The sequence below is a fragment of the Lipophrys pholis genome, assembly GCF_963383615.2.
Source record: "Lipophrys pholis genome assembly, contig: SCAFFOLD_32, whole genome shotgun sequence".
Taxonomy (NCBI): Eukaryota; Metazoa; Chordata; class Actinopteri; order Blenniiformes; family Blenniidae; genus Lipophrys; species Lipophrys pholis.
In genome coordinates, this window is record NW_028291980.1 from 250,943 (window position 1) to 273,510 (window position 22,568).

General features: G+C 44.2%; 1 protein-coding gene across 5 annotated transcripts in view; it reads right to left on the bottom strand.

Annotated features, from left to right (window-relative positions):
• LOC308128325 (protein NLRC3-like) overlaps window positions 1–22,568 on the bottom strand; it is a 434,409-nt gene that overhangs the window by 47,901 nt on the left and 363,940 nt on the right. For all 5 annotated transcript variants that reach the window (XM_080494032.1, XM_080494031.1, XM_080494033.1 and 2 more), the window contains one exon: window positions 13,256–13,438. In XM_080494032.1, coding sequence (XP_080350158.1) covers window positions 13,256–13,438 — 183 coding nt within the window. The remainder of the gene's footprint in view (window positions 1–13,255; window positions 13,439–22,568) is intronic.

Here is a 22,568-nt window from a genome sequence, read left to right on the forward strand (position 1 = left end):
ATCAAAATCTAGCAACGTGTTTATTTTCAACAATTGTCACCATTTGGAGGTCTTACTATAAACTTACCAACATTTTATATCAAAATCTAGCAACGTGTTTATTTTCGACAATTGTCACCATTCCGAGGTCAAACTATAGCCTTCCCAACATTTTATATCACAATCTAGCAACGTGTTTATTTTCGACAATTGTCACCATTTGGAGGTCAAACTATAGCCTTCCCAACATTTTATATCAAAATCTAGAAACGTGTTTATTTTCGACAACTGTCACCATTTGGAGGTCTTACTATAGCCTTACCAACATTTTATATCAAAATCTAGAAACGTGTTTATTTTCGACAATTGTCACCATTAGGAGGTCTTTCTATAACCTTACCAACATTTTATATCAAAATCTAGCAACGTGTTTTTTTTCAACAACTGTCACCATTCCGAGGTCAAACTATAGCCTTCCCAACATTTTATATCAAAATCAAGCAACGTGTTTATTTTCGACAATTGTCACCATTCCGAGGTCTTACTATAGCCTTGCCTTCAGTTTTTATTGAATTCCACCAGCGTCTTTATTTTCGACAATTGTCACCATTTGGAGGTCTTTCTATAACCTTACCAACATTTTATATCAAAATCTAGCAACGTGTTTATTTTCGACAATTGTCACCATTTGGAGGTCTTACTATAACCGTACCAACATTTTATATCAAAATCTAGCAACGTGTTTTTTTTCAACAACTGTCACCATTCCGAGGTCTTACTATAGCCTTGCCAACATTTTATATCAAAATCTAGAAACGTGTTTATTTTCGACAACTGTCCCCATTCCGAGGTCTTACTATAGCCTTACCAACATTTTATATCAAAATCTAGCAACGTGTTTATTTTCGACAACTGTCACCATTCCGAGGTCTTACTATTGCCTTGCCAACATTTTATATCAAAATCTAGCAACGTGTTTATTTTCGACAACTGTCACCATTCTGAGGTCTTACTATTGCCTTGCCAACATTTTATATCAAAATCTAGCAACGTGTTTATTTTCAACAATTGTCACCATTTGGAGGTTTTACTATAACCTTACCAACATTTTATATCAAAATCTAGCAACGTGTTTATTTTCGACAACTGTCACCATTCCGAGGTCTTACTATAGCCTTGCCATAAGTTTTTATTGAATTCCACTACTAATGAGGTTATTCTCAATACTTTTGTAGGTAATAGATTACCTCTGCTGAAACAAAATCCTGATTATCAGACATAATCTATATAGAAGTTCAACAAGGAACAATCACTGGAACTTAGAACTAGTTAATGATATTTGCTTTAGTGAGCCATGGGTGATCTCATGTCTCAACAGGAGGGAAGGTTCAGATCATCAATAGATTTCTAATATTGTTCTTGATAATGGATCAAATTAAATAAAATAGAGTTATCACTCTAAATCAGTGGGTTTAGTCAAATAAAAGAAGAGACAGAAGAGGTTTTAATTAATACTTGGTAATTAGGAATAAAGTCTCAAAAAAGAGATCCTTTGGGTCTCATCACAATTTGTATCAAAGAGCTGAACTAAAGCCGGTAATGGATCACCAGATGCAGTAGAACCAGACCAGCACCATGTTAATACGCTCAAACTCCAAATGGAGTGATTTCTGCTGAGTCATCACTAAGAACATTCATTTAGTCTAACCTGGTGTGGCGACGATGCAGCTGTCAGCATTCTGTGAGTTTGTCTTTATGTTGGTCTGTCTTGTGTGTTTTTGTTGTTTCTATGTTTAGTTTTATTTTAACCTGCTGCAGAGTTAGTGCTCCACTTCTCCCCACGGTTGGTCGGATGCTTTCTGGAGGAGTGAGGTCATTTCCTGTCGTACAGAATGAGAACAACACTCCTGACAGGGTCTTCGTCCTCACAGCTCTGATGGAGGTTTTTTACATTCTACTGATGTTTTTCCTGCTCTACTGCTCCTGCAATGAAGAAACGCTTGCTCACCTTATTATTTTACTTTATTTTCATTCATTCTTTGTTTGCCAAAGCGTGAGGGAACGTTGGAGGAATCTTGTTTTATCTCATAAGGAATGATGTTTAGTTTTCCCGTCTCTTAAACTTTGTCCAATGGCTCTCAGTCTGATTCCTGTGTTTCTGTCTCTCGGAGAAAAATTCTCCTCACACCTTGGTCCTTGGAGTCGGGTCCCGGCGCCCCTCTGGCCACCAGCATCGGAACTGAAAGGTGCACGGGGGAGGGGCCAGTCTGGTCTTTCCTATGAAGAAATCCTCCAACTGAATTGTTGCAGGAGGCCGGTTCCCTCTGGGGGTGAGAGGGTGACGGAGTCCCAACAATAGTGAGCAAACAGAGACAGATCCAGGACCAGCTGGGTGAGGGAGTTCTCTTTAGTGTGAAAGATCCTCTTGTGTAGAAGGGACGGTGTCGGATCTCCGTCCATTGGCTCAGGAAGGCTGCACAGTGCAGGAAAAGTGAATACCAGGTTATTCACAACTCAAGACGGAAGAGGTGGTCTGACCAGAGGTGGCTGGTTCCATTCCAGATCCAGCTGACCACTCACACCACCATGAAGGTCCTGAAAGGACAACGTGGGTTCACACATCGCACTGCGAGAAGGATCCGGAACCCCACGATCCCGTTCCCAACTCGACTGCAACACCCCCCAACCAGCCTGACCACACCTAGTTAACACGTTAGCATTGACTGACGCACACATGGAAACACACGGGGTGACGTGCTGCTAACCTCTCCTCCAGGTCAATAGAAGGACGCTTCTATAACAACATAGAGGATCGGTGCCACACACACACACACACACACACACACACACACACACACACACACACACACACACACACACACACACACACACACACACACACACACACACACACACACACACACACACACACACACACACACACACACACACCTGCTGCCAGGTCTCCGAGAGGCCCACCAAATCCAGCTGACGGGACATAAAGAGGTCCCTCAGAAGATGAGCTTTGTTTGCTGGCGATCCATTAAAGTTGAGGTTTAGACACACCTCATGCGGTGGTTTTAGGTTCATCAGTGCCTGACGGTCATAAACCAGTAACGCGGTGACGTTTTGGCAAAAATATCCAAACAATGCAGTGATAAACAACAGATTCAGAAGAAGTGTCAGAACATGCAGACGGCAGCCGTTACACCCTGGCGCCATCTTGCACTAAGGTAGTATGATGGAGTGGGCCTGCCTCTCCTTTGTTCTCAGCGTCTCCATGGCAATAGATGCTGATCCCCTTTAATCTCCTTTAATCTCCTTTCATCTCCTTTAATCTCCTTTAATCTCCTTTCATCTGTTCCATAAGGAACCTCTCCCATCTGCTTTGTATGAGACATTGTTTAGCAGTTTCTTTTGGGAAGCGGTTTTCTGAATCGTTAACAAAAGTCCCAGCAACCTGTTCCTGATGAGCTTTTTGTGTCTGTGCTCCAGCAGTTCAGGACTAGTTATACACCAAATAACTGAGACCCTGTCACATTGTGGAGGGGGCGGAGCCATGCCGTACTGCACCTTACAGACCGTTTCCTGTTTCACTTGTTAAAAAATCACATTATGGATCTGATCTGGATCTGAGCTGAATTTGGCCGCTGCCAAAAAGAGACTGAATGAACGGTTTTAACTTCAAAAATAAAAATGAACTCTCACCATCAAAATAAGAAATAAAATCATAGATCAACAGCCAGATATTACTTAAAACAAAGTAAATCCAACATTAGACACTGACAGTGACAGCCTGTAATGACACAGCTGATCAATTAGTAGGATTAATAATGGAAACAGAGACAGAAGAAAGAACAGAGAGTGGATTCTATTTTGATGTAAATGGACTTCAAATGGTAAATTGTAATAGATTGTGGACTATTAAATACTACATTGTGAGATGTGATAAACTGTAGGGCCAGTTGTTATTGAACGGACCAAAAAACAAATATGTTATGGAAGAAACATACTTATTTAATAGCACATCACTGAACCAATATAAAGTTGTATACAACATATATATACATATTTACACGTATATAACAGGGCCTCTGTTATTGATCATATCATTTAATCACGTCGAACAACCTGTTAAATACAGAATCTACCGACTTGGCTCCTTGTAGCACAGAGTCGCTATGTGCCACATATAGGGCTTTTCCACCAAAAAGAACCAGGAGCTAGTTCGGGGCCGGTGCCAGAGCCAGTTCTTAAATGAGCACCACCAAAGAACCGGTTCTTTTTCCGCCGTTACCGGAGCCAAGTGGGAGCCATGTCATTGTGTCACTCCAAAACGTGATACGTCACTGATTTCAAACATTTTGCGCTGACAGCGCTCATACAGGTACAAGGAGACGGACTGTATTCATTGGTTTAGTCCGGGTCGCTCCATCTAGTTTGGCCTGAACCTCTGATGCACCAAAGAGAAAGAAAACATTGAGTCTCTTCTTGTCTCTATTGGTGTTTTTTCGCGTCCGTCTTGTTTTAGTCCGGAGTCCCGGAGTGGCCATAGAGGGGAAATAAATAATGCGTGTATGAGTTTGGGGCTTATTTTTCAACATTTGGGCGTTACATAGTGAATTTCTGCTCCTTTCACTTTATTTCTGGACGTGTCTGAATCAAAAGCTTCAACATGGAGAAGAATGGAGGTTTACAATGATAGAACGAAGCTCTAAAAACTGTTTCCAATGGTAACCTCCGTAAACACACTGATTAAAGCTCTTTCACATGAAGCCGTTTAAAGGCTCATTTTATGCCTATAAAATCCAAGCTTTCATTTACAGTGGTATGTAGTTTGTTTTTTAGTTGCTGATGAACCAAAATAATTCATTATAAAGAAGTTCTGTGGGTGAGAAAATAATATTGGAGCGTCTCGGAGAGGAGCGCAATGGAACCGTACACCATTGCTCAGCGGCTGCAGCACCTCAGCCTGTGGTCAGAACACTAAATAAGACCTGGACGTGACGTTAGTTAAAATAATGTCACCATGAAAAGTGTGAAAAATAAACGACAAAGGAAAACTGCTTCTAAATTATAGCCGACGGAGCTGACTGACAGCGGAGGAGCGCGGCAGTGCTCTCAAGAGCCGCGGCTCCGCGAACGTGAATGAAATAATCCCGTTCCCTCGTGTTATTAACTTCAGGGAACGACTTATTATATCATTCCCACACGTATTTTTAATTTTTTTCTCTATAACCACTCCGGGGCTCCGTGTTTGCTGGAGTTTTCAGAAAGCCGGTTCAGCCTCGCTTCCGTCTTTTAAGTAGCGATACCTCCAGAGATAACTCCGCCCCCAGCTGATGACGCGTCGGGTCCCAGTCTAGCTCCTCTTTGGCCCAGCAACGAAGTGGGGCCAGCGTAGCACCAGTTTAGCTCCTGCTTGGCCGGGGCTTTGGCAGTGGAAAGACAAAGAACTGGTGCGAAGACTCGCCCTGGCTCCGAACTAGCAACTGCTTCTTTCCGGTGGAAAAGCCCCCGTATAGTACTATCCCCCTTTTAGCACCACTGTTTGAGTTCATCATGAAATGTGTCGGCGTTGCTGTTTGAAAGCTCCTCAAAGTGAATAAAGCCCCGATACTGTTGGTTGAGTCCTTTTGCTTCTTGAAGATGTTGCTGGTTGGTCTGGGAGGAGGATTCTCACACACAAAGTCAGAACCTCTTTGGAAATTAAACATAAAGGATCATGGTTGATGACCAAAAGGCTCATCCAGGAATTGAACCCAGGACCTCTCTCACCCTCAGCGAGAATCATCCTCCTAGACCAACGAGCCGACATGTTGAAGAAGCTAAAGGACTCCAGTGATTATCATAAAGCTGCAGGTTTGGAGCATTTCCACACTTAGAGTCAGGGCCGGCTTGGAGTTTGTATGTTCTCCTTGTCACTCCTGGTTTTTCTCCAGCTGCTTAAGTTTTCCTGAAAACCTCCAAACATATATTTCAGGCTCATTGGTGACATAATTCCTGAATCTCAAAATATCAAAGAAACACATTTTAAACCAAAGTTCAAGTGTTGAAGTTGATTGAGGACAACTTGTGTCTGAAATCGAGGAACCAAGTGTTCTTGTGGGTAATATGGGACTAAGAGCTCTTTAAGATAGGATGGAGCCTGGTTGTTAAGAGCTTTAGAGGTTAAAGAAGGATTTTAAATTCTGTTGTAGATTGAACAGGAAGCCAATGAAGAGAAGCTCTTATTGTGGTGATGTGATCTCTCCTGCTGGTTCCTGTCAGGACTCTCACTGCAGCTTTTCTATCACTTCAACACTTCAACATTTCAACACTTTTCATTTGGTTCTGCTCATCATGGAGGAGATACTGAGACTGATGACATCACAGTGATGCCAGAAAGGAGCTCTTTCCATGTTGCCATGGTAACTGTTGCATCATAGAATGAATTCACTCAGCTAAGCACAGCTTTACCTCCTGTCTGGTTCTTCTGTCTGCCACAGACTTTAAACACATTGTTGGAGATGTTTTTTAAGAAGCTCAGACCAGCTGGTTATTACAGAAGAGTATTAGAGCCTCTCATGAGAACAAAAGAGAGGAGTTAGTATTGTTTATTTCATCATCGCCCCTTTTATGTGAACGAGCTCTGATCAGGATGGAACAGCCTGGTTGAATTACTGAGTTGATCACCTGCTTTGTAGTAACGCTTATCAAGGAATGAAAATGTTTGTCAATCCAGATAACGGAGAGAGATCTGGATTGGTGGAGTAGGCGAGGAACCAGAGAGCTGATGGGGGTCAAAGGTCATGCTCAGGGAGCCACAGTGGTGAGTGGTCAGCTGTAGGATTCAACACTGTGAACCACTGCCTGAAAAGAGAGCACCGCCCAACGTGGGACTCAAACCCACAACCCTGAGATGAAGAGTCTCATGCTCTAGTGACTGAGCTCGTCAGGCAACTTGTTGTGTAGTGATGAAGGACGACTGTAATGTTGACTGTGGCTATTTGAAGCTCCATCCACAGTTGCTATGAATACAGGAGCAGAAACAGAACTCTTTCAGAACCATGACATCCTCACAAGAACAGCTGATAGAAGACATGATGATAAGAATGATAAGAAGATGATAAGAAGTGGAGGAGTTTGTTTTGTCAGACAGAGAAGTGACTCAGGTTTCTGAGTGAGTTCTGTCAGAGCCTCTTCAGCTTGTGTGTCTCATCAGGTCTTTCTGGGCCGTTCACACCTGGTTAACATCTGTTTCAGGTTGTTGGGATTTATGGTTGGTTATTAGCATTAAATTACTGTAAGTAATAGATTACTGAAAGTAATAAATCACTGGAAGTAATTTATGATTACAAATAATAATTATACATTTATTCCTTAACATCTAAAGTAATTGAGTAATTACTTAAAAGTTAATAAATTATCAAAAATAAGTTAGTAATGAAAAAGTATTAATTTGAATAAATTTGTTATTTAATTATTAATAATGAATGGGGCACCACCAAATAAACTGGAAATAGCTAATACCAGAATAAATATCAGTCTTGTTTGTAAAAGGTTTATTTAAGTTAGTTAATATTTCTGTGTAAAAATATAACAATCTTAAATAAAAGGGAAGGTGTGAGATCCGAGCACAGACTGTTACAAACAAGGTGAATTGTCAACAATAAATACACAATAATCACCAAGAATCGTTCAATTCAGCTAAAAGGCGTTTATTAACAAAATGTATTAATTCATCAATAATTCTGAAATCATTTCATAAATCAACACATTCAAGTAGCAAATGACATCTAACACTGAGATCTAATCTATTAAACAGCAACACTATGTACAAAGTGTGTGTGTGTGTGTGTGTGTGTGTGTGTGTGTGTGTGTGTGTGTGTGTGTGTGTGTGTGTGTGTGTGTGTGTGTGTGTGTGTGTGTATTTGTTTGTGTGTGTGTGTGTGTGTGTGTGTGTGTGTGTGTGTGTGTGTGTGTGTGTGTGTGTGTGTGTGTGTGTGTGTGTGTGTGTGTGTGTCTGGCCTGGAGTGATGAGTGAAATAGGTGTAATGACCTCGAATATCTACCAGGTGGAGGCAGACGGTAGGTCAATGTGAGTGGGTGTAGCGACCTCGAATGTCCACCAGAGGGAGGCAGACGTTGTCGGGTCAGTGTGGTGACCGTGACAACCACTAGAGGCGTGCAGCGGCACGCAGAGGGAGCGCGCAATGGCCTGATGTGTCCACCAGGTGGACGTCAAGAGGCATTGCAATGACCCACACGACCACTAGAGGCGTTTGACTCGTTCTGTCTGGGGGCCGCAGTGGTTGCTTAGGGACCAGATAAACAAGACGCCCGTCACGCGAGTATGCGCGAGGGGGTCTCGGAACGACGCGGTCTCACCTACTCCCGTAAAGACTGGTGGACTTTGTCATCCCGGTTCTAAGCGGCGGAGTTCTAACAGGACATGCAGTTAGAACTCTGGTGATGGATGTGGATGTGGTTTAGCAGCACCAGATAGCAGTTTGGCTGCTAAATGTGACTGTGTGTGTGTGAGCTTATCTGATCAGATAACACGAGCGGCGGCGGATTAGTGAAGGAGGGGGAGAGAGAGAAGGGAGTTAAAAAGTTTTGGGCCGGTCCACGTGAGTTAACACGCGGCTCCTTGTGTCTCCGTACGAAGTCCTGCGTCTGGATGGACGTGAATCCGTCTTGGAGACGGTGTGTTTTCTCAGGTCGGACTTTTATACTGGCGCATCATGGTCCGGCTCCCTGCTGTGCTCACCATGGCCTTGGCCAATCAGAGCCGGGTTGGCTTCAGAGTTTCCGGGGCGTTTTCTACGGCTGTGGATGGAGTTGGTGGATCCCCCTGGTGGTGAGGTGCAGGGATGCAGCTTCCAGGGAGGGGTTGCCGTGGACCCCCTGGTGGGGGTCACGTGACCAATGGAGAATTTTTCCGGGGGCGACCAAATGTTCCTTTGTCCTGAGGGGGTGAGCCATGGAGGCCAGGCCCAACACAATGAACCAACACATGAGGAGGAGGAGGAGGAGGAGGAGGAGGAGGTGGAGGAGGAGGAGGAGCAGGACTAGGAGGAGGAGGAGGAAGAGGAGCAGGCCGAGGAGGAGGAGGAGGAGAAAGAGGAATAGGAGGAGGAGGAAGAGGAGGAGGAGGAAGAGGAGGAGCAGGAGGAGGAAGAGGAGGAGGAGGAGGAGGAGGAGGACGAAGAGGAAGAGCAGGCCGAGGAGGAGGAGGAGGAGGAAGAGGAAGAGGAAGAGGAGGAGAAGGAGGAGGATGAGGACAAATAAGAGGAGGAGGAGGAGGAAGAGGAGGAGGAGCAGGAAGAGGAGGAAGAGGATTAGGAAGAGGAAGATTAAGAGGAAGAGGAGGAGCAGCAAGAGGAGGAGCAGCAAGAGGAGAAGCAGGCCGAGGAGGAGGAGAAGAAGGAAGAGGAGCAGGAAGAGGAGGAGGAGCAGGAAGAGGAGGAGGAGGAGGAGGAGGAGGAGGAGGAGGAGGAGGAGGAGGAGGAGGAAGAGGAGGAGCAGGAGGAAGAGGAGGAGGAGGAGCAGTCCAAGGAGGAGGAGCAGGCCGAGGCGGAGGAGGAGGAAGAGGAGGAGAAGGAACAGGAGGAGGAGGAGAAGCAGGCCGAGTCGGAGGAAGAGGAGGAGGAGGAGGAGGAAGAGGAGGAGGAGGAGGAGGAGGAGCAGTCCAAGGAGGAGGAGCAGGCCGAGGAGGAGGAGGAGGAGGAGGAAGAGGAGGGGAAGGAATAGGAGGAGGAGGAGGAAGAGTAAGAGAAGGAGGAGGATGAAGAGGAAGAGCAGGCCAAGGAGGAGGAGGAGAAGGAGGAGGAGGAGTAGCAGGAAGAGGAGGAGAAGGAGGAGGATGAGGAGAAAGAAGAGGAGGAGGAGGAAGAGGAGGAGGAGCAGGAAGAGGAGGAAGATTAAGAGGAAGAGGAGGATTAGCAAGAGGAGGAGCAGCAAGAGGAGAAGCAGGCCGAGGAGGAGGAGAAGAAGGAAGAGGAGCAGGAAGAGGAGGAGGAGCAGGAAGAGGAGGAGGAGGAGAAGGAATAGGAGGAGGAGGAGAAGCAGGCCGAGTAGGAGGAGGAGGAGGAGGAGGAAGAGGAGGAGGAGCAGTCCAAGGAGGAGGAGCAGGCCGAGGAGGAGGAGGAGGAAGAGCAGGAGCAGGATGAAGAGGCAGAGGAAGAGGTTCAGTCCACACAGTGATGGTTCTGCGTCACATCCAGAAGAACCCTGGTTCGATGCTGGACTCTCACAGCGTCCTCTCTGTTCTCCTCAGTGGATCTTCAGGACATAAAGCTTCTCAAATCTGACAAGTCCATCATCCAGATATCGTGAGAGCTCCCCCTCCACCTGCAGAGAGATGAGAGGGATGAGAGAGATGAGAGAGATGAGAGGTGATGAGGAGAGTCTCTGTGGAGCAGCCAGGACTTCAGTCCTGTCCACAGCAGCAGCTCAGAGCTCATGAAGGACCACCACTGTCAGACCAACACAACAAGCCTGAGGCTCCTCTGATTGGCTGACTGTGTCCTCTGCTGTCCAATCCTGAAGCTGCTCAGCGTTCTCCTCTCACAGCCTCACAGAGCAGTCAAACTCTGGATCTTTGTTCTCACACTAACTGTGTTTAGTAGAAACCTGCTGGAAGCAGCATGGACTCACTCCAACATCTACTGACCTGAGAGTCTGCAGGCTGCAGTCTGGACTCTGCTGAAGACCAACCAGCTGCTGCACATCTGGATCCTCAAGGTCGTTGTAACCCAGGTAGAGCTCCTTCAGGTGGGAGGGGTTGGACTTCAGAGCTGAGGCCACAGAAGAACAGCTGATCTCTGACAACCTGCAGCCCCTCAACCTGAATAAAGAGAGAAAGAAGTGAGATTAGAGGACAAAGTTTGATGTTGAAGTCATTGAGACTGAAGAAGGTTCAGACTGGAAGAGTTTAGAAATGTAAAGTCCAAACAGCTGAAGCCACCAGGAGGAGAAGAGTCTCATCAACATGTTGATCACTAACATGCTGCAGAGCTCAGTCCATCTCTGTCCTCCAACATCTGGATCACAACACACACACACACACACACACACACACACACACACACACACACACACACACACACACACACACACACACACACACACACACTCATTTCCTCATCCCCTCCGTATTTCTCATGACATCATTCACTGAATTCATCTTTCGTTCCCCACCTGTTAGCACAGTGATCCAGGGGTGCACATCTGGACTGGCTATGTTTTACCTGTGCAAACATTCAAACATCCTCACACACACACACACACACACACACACACACACACACTGAGCGGTGACATGACGGAGCTGGTGACAGGCAAGACGGGTGGAGTTAACCCGGGTTTATAACAAAGCCTGAGTGTGACTTTAGGGTCATGTGATCATTTGGTGTTTGGTTTAACTATTAATTTCTTTTTATAAGGGGAATTATTTTGTGACTTCATTTGGAAAATGTTTTTGTTCAATTTTAGTAGAAAATGAAGTGTTCTAACGTAGGATGTGATTATTATTTGTTTTATGAAAGTATGAATGGTGAAGATGACTCCACCCCCCCCTGGGAGGGGTGTAACAGAATAAAAGCAGTGGGCAAAGCTGCAGAGGGAGTCATTCCCTGAAGTTGCACTGTGGAGCAACACGACTCAGACCAGAACAGTATTCCAAACCCACCAGCTAAAGGAAGAGCCGGGATCAGTTCAGGTTTTCTGTTCTTGTTGTAAATATTTGTCTCACTGTAAATAAGGAGCCCCGGCACTGCTGGGGACAATAAAAGAGAAGTCGACTCATCATTTGGAGTTGCTGTGGTTGTTCTTTGAACGGGAACCAACCCCGCCACACTGCCTGGTGCCGTTTTAATGTGTTCTGTTATTTTCATTGGTTCCTGTTGCTGTCTGTTGTTGTGATTGGTTAGACTGAAGAAAAGGGGGCGGGGTTAATGCTGTGCACCTGCAGACCACAGAGACATAGTCTGAGTATTAACAGTGAAACAATAGATCAGTTCTATTGGAGATGGACTTTATCACCCTGGAAGTCAGAGCAAGAGGCAGAAGAGCTGATTTGGACTTTTGATAAGTTTCACTGGAAGATTGTTGAATTAGGAGACGAAAGGACGTCTGAATGTGTGTGTGTGTGTGTGTGTGTGTGTGTGTGTGTGTGTGTGTGTGTGTGTGTGTGTGTGTGTGTGTGTGTGTGTGTGTGTGTGTGTGTGTGTGTGTGTGTGTGTGTGTGTGTGTGTGTGTGGACAATTGACTGTAAGTAATGTAAATTGAAGTGATTGTTGTTGCCTTGTGGAGAAAAGGTGGAGGTTAGTAGAAAGGTCAAATGTTTCAGGTTTGAGTTTTTCATTATTTGAGGTGTTTGTTTGGTTCTTTAGTTTGGTATAAAGTTCTTTCTAAAAATAGTTGTTGAACTCCATAGTTCATTTAAAAAAGCCTTTAATTTGTAGTGTGTGTTTTACTGTAAATAAATATGTGTTTGCTCTATAAACAAAACCATATTTGTCTGGGTCTGGTCCTTTAAGTAACTGTGTGAATATTTCTCATGGGTTTATAATAAGAAGGCTCATTTGAGTGTCGCCCCCTACTGGTAAACCTTGGTGGTCTCTACCTGCTAAGGAAGCCGACCACCCCAGCCTTTAAGTCAAAGCTCCTCTAATTCAATTCAGAGCAATAATACTTTAGAGAGCGGGGCTGCTCCAGGAGCTGAAATGAGCAGCTGATCATATTTAGAAGAGACTGATCAGACTGATCCTTGTTGTCCAGCTCTTCTTCTTAAGAAGGTTGGAGCCCCGAGGAAGTGAAAGAAGAAGGAGCTTCTTATTGTCACTGATGGGATCTTTGTTCTTTTGGAGGTGAATTGATGTGACAGCAAACAGAAGCAGTGTCCAGTGGGAGGACAAGTCAACAGCCAAGGTTACTGGACATCAAGCCAACAAGTCCAGAGTTTGAGAGTGAGGGAGAGTTTGGAGCTCCAGCTGGGAGATCAGTGACTCTTCATCCAGGAGAGATCAGCCTGCTTTGAAAGCTGAAGCTCAACATGGAGCGTGTCAGAGGTTGACAGTGAATTCTCCACTGCAGCACCTTGCTTCTTCTACCAAGCTTTGAAATGTGGAGCTCCACACGGCTCTGCCACAGTCACAGGACTAAAGCCCAGAGAAGAAGTCTCAGTTTCTCATGGAGATCCTCAGTGTGGATCATCTCATATCAGCCTGATGTCTGACCTTTAGTGTCAACACAACTTTCACTGCACACAAACTCAAACATGGAGTCTGACCTCAGAGTCTCCAGACTACAGAGTGGACTCTCCAGAAAACCACACAGCTGCTCAACTCCTGAATCCTGCAGCTGGTTCTCACTCAGGTCCAGATGTTTCAGATGTTTCAGGAGGGAGGGGTTGGACTTCAGAGCTGAGGCCACAGAAGAACAGCTGATCTCTGACAACCTGCAGCCCCTCAACCTGAATAAAGAGAGAAAGAAGTGAGATTAGAGGACAAAGTTTGATGTTGAAGTCATTGAGACTGAAGAAGGTTCAGACTGGAAGAGTTTAGAAATGTAAAGTCCAAACAGCTGAAGCCACCAGGAGGAGAAGAGTCTCATCAACATGCTGATCACTAACATGCTGCAGAGCTCAGTCCATCTCTGTCCTCCAACATCTGGATCACAACACACACACACACACACACACACACACACACACACACACACACACACACACACACACACACACACACACACACACACACACACACACACACACACACATACACACACACACACACACACACACACACACACACACACACACACACACACACAGTTATTCAGATATTGTGTTTTTATTCTTTCTTAAATGTTTTAAACTCTAAAAGTTTTTCTTTAATTTTGTTCAAGTGTGAATATTTCATCCCAAACTCCAAACCCTTTAACATTTGTTTCCTGAATATTTTATAACTTTGGTGTAAATCTGAGTGGAGCTGTTGGTAAAATAAAGGGTTAAACATAGAAATATACAACATAGAACCTAGGTCAATGTGTTAATCTGTCTGGTGACGTTTTAATGTGTTCTGTTATTTTCATTGGATCCTGTTGCTGTCTGTTGTTGTGATTGGTTAGACTGAAGAAAAGGGGGCGGGGTTAATCCTGTGCACCTGCAGACCACAGAGACATAGTCTGAGTATTAACAGTGAAACAATAGATCAGTTCTATTGTAGATGGACTTTATCACCCTGGAAGTCAGAGCAAGAGGCAGAAGAGCTGATTTGGACTTTTGATAAGTTTCACTGGAAGATTGTTGAATTAGGAGACGAAAGGACGTCTGAAGTCTCTGGTAGGACGACTGTAAGTAATGTAAATTTAAGTGATAGTTATTCTATTGTAAAAAAGTGTTTAGAGTTTTTATGATAGTTAAAAGGTTAAAGTATTGCATTTTTAATTATTTTAGATGTTTGTTTGGTTCTTTAGTTTGGTATAAAGTTCTTTCTAAAAATAGTTGTTGAACTCCATAGTTCATTTAAAAAAGCCTTTAATTTGTAGTGTGTGTTTTACTGTAAATAAATATGTGTTTGCTCTATAAACAAAACCATATTTGTCTGGGTCTGGTCCTTTAAGTAACTGGGTGAATATTTCTCATGGGTTTATAATAAGAAGGCTCATTTGAGTGTCGCCCCCTACTGGTAGACCTTGGTGGTCTCTACCTGCTAAGGAACCCGACCACCCCAGCCTTTAAGTCAAAGCTCCTCTAATTCAATTCAGAGCAATAATACTTTAGAGAGCGGGGCTGCTCCAGGAGCTGAAATGAGCAGCTGATCATATTTAGAAGAGACTGATCAGACTGATCCTTGTTGTCCAGCTCTTCTTCTTAAGAAGGTTGGAGCCCCGAGGAAGTGAAAGAAGAAGGAGCTTCTTATTGTCACTGATGTGATCTTTGTTCTTTTGGAGGTGAATTGATGTGACAGCAAACAGAAGCAGTGTCCAGTGGGAGGACAAGTCAACAGCCAAGGTTACTGGACATCAAGCCAACAAGTCCAGAGTTTGAGAGTGAGGGAGAGTTTGGAGCTCCAGCTGGGAGATCAGTGACTCTTCATCCAGGAGAGATCAGCCTGCTTTGAAAGCTGAAGGTCAACATGGAGCGTGTCAGAGGTTGACGGAGAATTCTCCACTGCAGCACCTTGCTTCTTCTACCAAGCTTTGAAATGTGGAGCTCCACACGGCTCTGCCACAGTCACAGGACTAAAGCCCAGAGAAGAAGTCTCAGTTTCTCATGGAGATCCTCAGTGTGGATCATCTCATATCAGCCTGATGTCTGACCTTTAGTGTCAACACAACTTTCACTGCACACAAACTCAAACATGGAGTCTGACCTCAGAGTCTCCGGACTACAGAGTGGACTCTCCAGAAAACCACACAGCTGCTCAACTCCTGAATCCTGCAGCGGGTTCCCACTCAGGTCCAGATGTTTCAGATGTTTCAGGAGGGAGGGGTTGGACTTCAGAGCTGAGGCCACAGAAGAACAGCTGATCTCTGACAACCTGCAGCCCCTCAACCTGAATAAAGAGAGAAAGAAGTGAGATTAGAGGACAAAGTTTGATGTTGAAGTCATTGAGACTGAAGAAGGTTCAGACTGGAAGAGTTTAGAAATGTAAAGTCCAAACAGCTGAAGCCACCAGGAGGAGAAGAGTCTCATCAACATGCTGATCACTAACATGCTGCAGAGCTCAGTCCATCTCTGTCCTCCAACATCTGGATCCTCCTAAACTCCTCTCAGAGGTTTGACTTCAACACATTCTAACTTCAGACAGTGAACTGACCTCAGAGTCTCCAGGTTACAGTTTGGACTCTCCAGTCCAGCACACAGAACCTTCACTGATGAATCCTTCAGCTGGTTTTCACTCAGGTCCAGATGTTTGAGATGGGAGGAGTCAGACTTCAGAGTCGAGGAGATCACTTCACAGTCGGAGAGTCGACATGAAGAAAGGCTGTAATGAGACACAGAGAGGACAGGGTGTTGGTATGAGGACTTTGTTGGACCTCAGAGCTTCAGATCATCTTCTCTGGGTTTGACTTTGGCTTCATGTGGACGTGAAGGAGAGGACATGAAGGTCCACATGTTTTGTTCATGTCTTCAGTTCCAGATGTTGAAGTGAAGCTGTGGAGTGGAGCTGGACGTCCTGCTACTTCTTTCTATTCATTACAGAGTGTTTGGTTGGAGAGACGGGGACAGTGGAGACAATCATTCTTCTGAGAGACACAATTCATTCATTCATTCATGGTTTAGTTTGCGAGAACTGTGGGAGCAGAGACATTGTCCTGGAGTTTGTTCAATCTTCTTTGGTTCTAGTTTTGTACTTCACTTTGATTTGAGTCTTTTTGTCAGGAAATTGTCCAGTTTAGAAAGACAAAGGTTCCAGATGTGAGTCAGTAGTTTGGAGATAAACTCAATCACCCTCTTTACTGGTTTCATCTCCATTTAGTCTCAATCTGAAGATTTGGTTTTACATTTGATAATAATTTCTATGATTTCTTCCTTACTCATGAAATGTCTCTGGGTCTTTCTCTTTACACTCTTTAATAGATTCCAGGGGTCTTGAATAGGATTCTTCTTGTTTTCATATATTTCACTGTATTTATTTTTATCATGTTTATTTTCTAAATGATCACAGTAGTAGTTAACCTAATGTCATATTTCACATATGTATTAGCCACTTATTTACTTTGTGAATAATATGAATTTAGGTGTTTGGTATTCCACATTAAAAAAAAAAGGTATAGAGTTTTTTAGAAAGGTAAAAAGTTTAGGTTAGGGGTTCTCAATAGACGGCCCGCAGGCTGCATGCGGCCCTCAAGAAGCCACCTGTCTGGCCGGCGCCGGCCCATGAGCAGCACATCAAGGTGGAATAAAGAGGGATTTGTGGGGGAAATGTGCTGCTCTAACTAGTTTGGACCTCATCACATACCGTAGTCGGAGCCGGCGTCTGTGTGAGTCTGACGTCATTACGTCAACGCTGCTCTGCTCGGACGTCCACGGATTTCAATTTCACGACCCGCGAAGTAAAGTCAAGATTAAACAAAGAAACTACCTGAGCTGCAGCGTGAAAAAGCTTCAGTTTATCTGTGACAGGTTAGTTTATATTACCCACCCATACCAGCTTCAGTTGATCTGTGACTGAACAGGTTAGTTTATATTACCCACCCATACTAGCTCCAGTTGAACTGTGACTTGACTGAACAGGTTAGTTTATATTACCCACCCATACTAGCTTCAGTTGAACTGTGATCGGACTGAACAGGTTAGTTTATATTACCCACCCATACTAGCTCCAGTTGAACTGTGACTTGACTGAACAGGTTAGTTTATATTACCCACCCATACTAGCTTCAGTTGAACTGTGATCGGACTGATCAGGTTAGTTTATATTACCCACCCATACTAGCTCCAGTTGAACTGTGACTTGACTGAACAGGTTAGTTTATATTACCCACCCATACTAGCTTCAGTTGAACTGTGATCGGACTGAACAGGTTAGTTTATATTACCCACCCATACCAGCTTCAGTTGAACTGTGATCGGACTGAACAGGTTAGTTTATATTACCCACCCATACTAGCTCCAGTTGAACTGTGACTTGACTGAACAGGTTAGTTTATATTACCCACCCATACCAGCTTCAGTTGAACTGTGATCGGACTGAACAGGTTAGTTTATATTACCCACCCATACTAGCTCCAGTTGAACTGTGACTTGACTGAACAGGTTAGTTTATATTACCCACCCCTACTAGCTTCAGTTGAACTGTGATCGGACTGAACAGGTTAGTTTATATTACCCACCCATACTAGCTTCAGTTGATCTGTGACTTGACTGAACAGGTTAGTTTATATTACCCACCCATACCAGCTTCAGTTGATCTGTGACTGAACAGGTTAGTTTATATAACCGACCCATACTTGACCTGCAGCAGACCAGAGCTGTGTGACGTTGAGTATCGTAGTTTTCTTTCATTAATCTGTCAGGTATGAGGAGAACCAGGAGGATTTGTTCTATTCAGGTGTGTATTTTGCTGTGAGAGACGTGTCCAGCTGCCAGGACACACCGAGCAGCAGAGGACATGAGAATCACCGTCTCTGGTGCGTCTGGTGGAGGCGCCGGGTAAGTCAGGTCAGCAACTGAGTTTAAAAACATGTGACTCCACCCCCCCATGACTCCACCCCCCCAGTTCTTCCCCCAGCAGCTACTGAACAGTTGACACACTCCAGAGCGCTCAGCATTCAGAGAAACTCCATGGAGTTGATCAGAGAGGAGGATACTGCAGGGAGCGAATGCTGTCACTCTGTAGAACACATCAACACACATGACTACTAATCCACACGCTCAGTTACTAACTTCACCAGTACAGGTGGTTCTTGATAAAAGATGTTCCAGGACTATGAGGAACGTCAGGCCCATTCCAGAACCACCTTCAGATGCATTAGGTCACATAAAGAATGTCAGGAATGTGGCAGGAACGATGGGAATGATCTTGGTAACTGTCTGATAATACTGCGACTAGAAGGGTGGAGGATTGGGTGGAGGAGTGTTCTTCACCTCTGATCTCTGACTTAAAGAAACAAAATGAGAAACAGACTTTCTGATGCAACAAACATCAGAGGAATTTCCTCATCCCATCACTTTTCTCACTGATTGGTCAGTCAATTCATTCATTTTGTTTATTTGGCATCTAACTGGTGTATTAGAACACAAAATACAACAATAGTACTAATAAGTTCATTTATATAGCAGTTGTTATACTTCAAATGCAACAAAGCACAATTAAAAACAATAAATGATGAAATGAGAAGAGAAAGAAAAGCAGCAGTGAAAAAACCATTATGGAATTTAAAAAGTAAGAAAGTGTAAATCTCTCCTGTGTTTCTGTCTCAGTGTGTAAATAATTACATTGTTGGTTTTACTCTTCTTTTTTTCAAGAGCGCTTTTTACATGTGACCCTCAACATAAGTTTAGAAAAGCCCAGTTTAAATTATTACTACAACCACCTTGAGTACTATTACTCACAATAATAATGATAATAACCAGAACAATAATAGAAATGAAAGCTGCAGGCAGCGTTGGTCAGGACCTCGCCCCCTGGCCCGTCGGGGTCGGCCCAATCACAGCCTCCGCCCCTTTAAGTGTTCTTCACCTGGAAACCACACAGGTTCCTCCCCAGGTGTCCCTGACCTGGAACCTGGTCTTATCTCACAAAGAGCATGTCATGTCATGTCATGTCATGTCATCTCCTCCTCCTCCCCCTCCTCCTCCTCCTCCTCCTCCTCCTCCAGTGCTATAAGAACCTTTAAATTCAGTGTCTTTAATGAAATTCTCTATATTTTTCCATCAGTTCCTGAAAATGAAGTCAGTTTTACTGAAACTTCTGGTGAAAATCCACTGAAATGTCAAAACAAAGTGTATAAATCCTTTCAAGCTCCTGGCTTGGTGGGACCAGATTGGACCTCTTGGTGGGTTCTGGTCCACGGGCCTTATGTCCTCTGCTGTTATGTGAAAGTCAAACTTAAGGACTGGTGACGTCACACTCCTCCTCCACCCTGTGCTGGAGGCTCCGCCCCTCTGCAGGGATCTTTGGGATCATTATGTTACATTACTACATGGAAGTGAAGCCAGAGTGTTTTATGAAGTAATCATGGAACCTGATTGGAACTAACTTCACTTCCAGGTCTTGTATGGCGTTCTGACCGCAGGCTGAGGTCTGCATGAGGCAGCAGGGGGCGCTCCGCTATGAGACGCATCATTAATAGAACTTCTTTCTAATGAAGCCAGACTTTGGCTTCATCAGTAACTACTAAACAAACCACATACTACTGGAAAGGAAAGCTTGGATTTGGAGCCATAAAATGATCCTTTTAACGGCTTCATGTGAAAGAAAAGTAGAATCAGAGTGTTTCTGTAGGTTGTCATTGTCCCTCATCACGGTGTGTTAACAGTTAAATATGTGTCTGTGCACAGTGACGTGTCTGCTCAGTACAGGGTGGAGCTCTTACCGCTCCACACCTCACAGGTTCTACTGGAGTCACAAGAAGTTGGAGGAGCATGGAGCGGTGACGTCAGCGTGAACAGGGCCTCTCGGAGGGGCCTGGAGGCTACAATGAAGTCATTCAGCCGCACGGAGCCGTACAGAGCTCGCGGACACGTCAAGAATAAAACAGGCTTTATGGATCAGTGGCGCCACCTGCTGGAATCCTGTACTCACCGTGAGTACAATTCTTTTGAAGGTGTGGAAAAAATTAAAGTTAAAGCCTTGGGCTGCTGTTTCTAGAGCTACAGACCAGAACTAATCATAGAGCTACACAGAAAAGAATCCTCAATGAACATACCTCTCTCCCTCGTCACAGTTGCATGTTTACAAACTCTTCACAAGAGGGCAGTGTTGCACCACAAGTCTGTGTGTGTGTGTGTGTGTGTGTGTGTGTGTGTGTGTGTGTGTGTGTGTGTGTGTGTGTGTGTGTGTGTGTGTGTGTGTGTGTGTGTGTGTGTGTGTTCCGTCTGCAGCCGTGAGAGAGAATCAGCACTGCTGATGTGGACATCAAGAAGAAATGATTGTTAAAGGAGAACCGTTTCAAATAAAGACAAAGTGTCGCGTCATTCAAAGCACAAAACCTTTAAACTGGAGGAGGAGGCGGAGTCTGTGTTTAAAACTTTGACGGCAAATAAAAACAGAACAGCTCCACCACTGAAAGTGATATTGGGGATTATTGAGGAGGAGAGTCTCCTCTGTCATTTAGTAGGTTTCTGAAGTCCATAGATATTCATTCTCAGAGTAGCTAGTGTTTGAAAATCTTATTTTGAAAGGCAAATTGCGGACTTCCTGTCAGATTTAGGTCAGGGGTCCCAGCATGTGATTTGTCAGGCTCGATGAGACGAACAATTGAGTTTTGGTTTGATCTTCACTACGACATTCCTACGGGCTGTGGTCGCCATTTTGGTTTTTCTAGGTGGCGCTAGAGAGTACATTTTGGCTCTCTGGGGGTTCGTTTTTACATTTTCTTATAATGTCATCCAGTGCTAATGAGCGTGCCAAATTTGGTGAGTTTTTGAGCATGTTTAGGGGGTTTTATACAGGTTTTTTTTTACAAAGAACTAATAATAAGAAACATTACAAACACAACAGGGTCCTGGCCTCCTTTGGAGGTCCTGGTCTTTCTGCTCGGTCCTTCATAATGGTCACATCAGCTCAAACATCTGCAATTAAGAAAAGATTTTACTGCCAGAGTGCATAATACCCGCGGATGTTCCAGCCCTTGGTTTGACATGCTGCTCTGATTCTGGCCCTCGAGGAAAACTAATTGAGGAGCCCCGGTGTTAAGGATGAAAAAAAAAAGGTGCAGCAATTTAAAGCGTATTTAAAAGATGTTAAAAAGTCAATAGGACTAAATTACAGCTCAGGGTTAAAACAATCAATTAAATAAGTTCAAAGTGATTAAATCTAGACCCCCTATAGATATATTACATTTTACTGTGTCTCAAATAGAATTTAGAAGGCTCAAACAGAGTTGTACTTTTCAGGCGAAAGCAGTAGTGTGTTACTCTAAAAGGCCAGCAGAGGGCGCATGGCGATTGAAGGAGCCTAAAAGCTGCACAGAGGCAGCAGCATGTTAAATCCTGCAGCCGAGCCAAACCCCAGCTCAAGTGGTCTGCCTCTTTGTTTCCTATTACAGGATGGAATCACACCCCTACATGACACACACTGGGTCAGGGGGGCAACAATGGCAGAGTGAGAGAGAGTTTGGAGCTCCAGCTGGGAGATCAGTGACTCTTCATCCAGGAGAGATCAGCCTGCTTTGAAAGCTGAAGCTCAACATGGAGCGTGTCAGAGGTTGACGGAGAATTCTCCACTGCAGCACCTTGCTTCTTCTTCTATGAGGACTTTGTTGGACCTCAGAGCTTCAGATCATCTTCTCTGGGTTTGACTTTGGCTTCATGTGGACGTGAAGGAGAGGACATGGAGGTCCACATGTTTTGTTCATGTCTTCAGTTCCAGATGTTGAAGTGAAGCTGTGGAGTGGAGCTGGACGTCCTGCTACTTCTTTCTATTCATTACAGAGTGTTTGGTTGGAGAGACGGGGACAGTGGAGACAATCATTCTTCTGAGAGACACAATTCATTCATGGTTTAGTTTGTGAGAACTGTGGGAGCAGAGACATTGTCCTGGAGTTTGTTCAATCTTCTTTGGTTCTAGTTTTGTACTTCACTTTGATTTGAGTCTTTTTGTCAGGAAATTGTCCAGTTTAGAAAGACAAAGGTTCCAGATGTGAGTCAGTAGTTTGGAGATAAACTCAATCACCCTCTTTACTGGTTTCATCTCCATTTAGTCTCAATCTGAAGATTTGGTTTTACATTTGATAATAATTTCTATGATTTCTTCCTTACTCATGAAATGTCTCTGGGTCTTTCTCTTTACACTCTTTAATAGATTCCAGGGGTCTTGAATAGGATTCTTCTTGTTTTCATATATTTCACTGTATTTATTTTTATCATGTTTATTTTCTAAATGATCACAGTAGTAGTTAACCTAATGTCATATTTCACATATGTATTA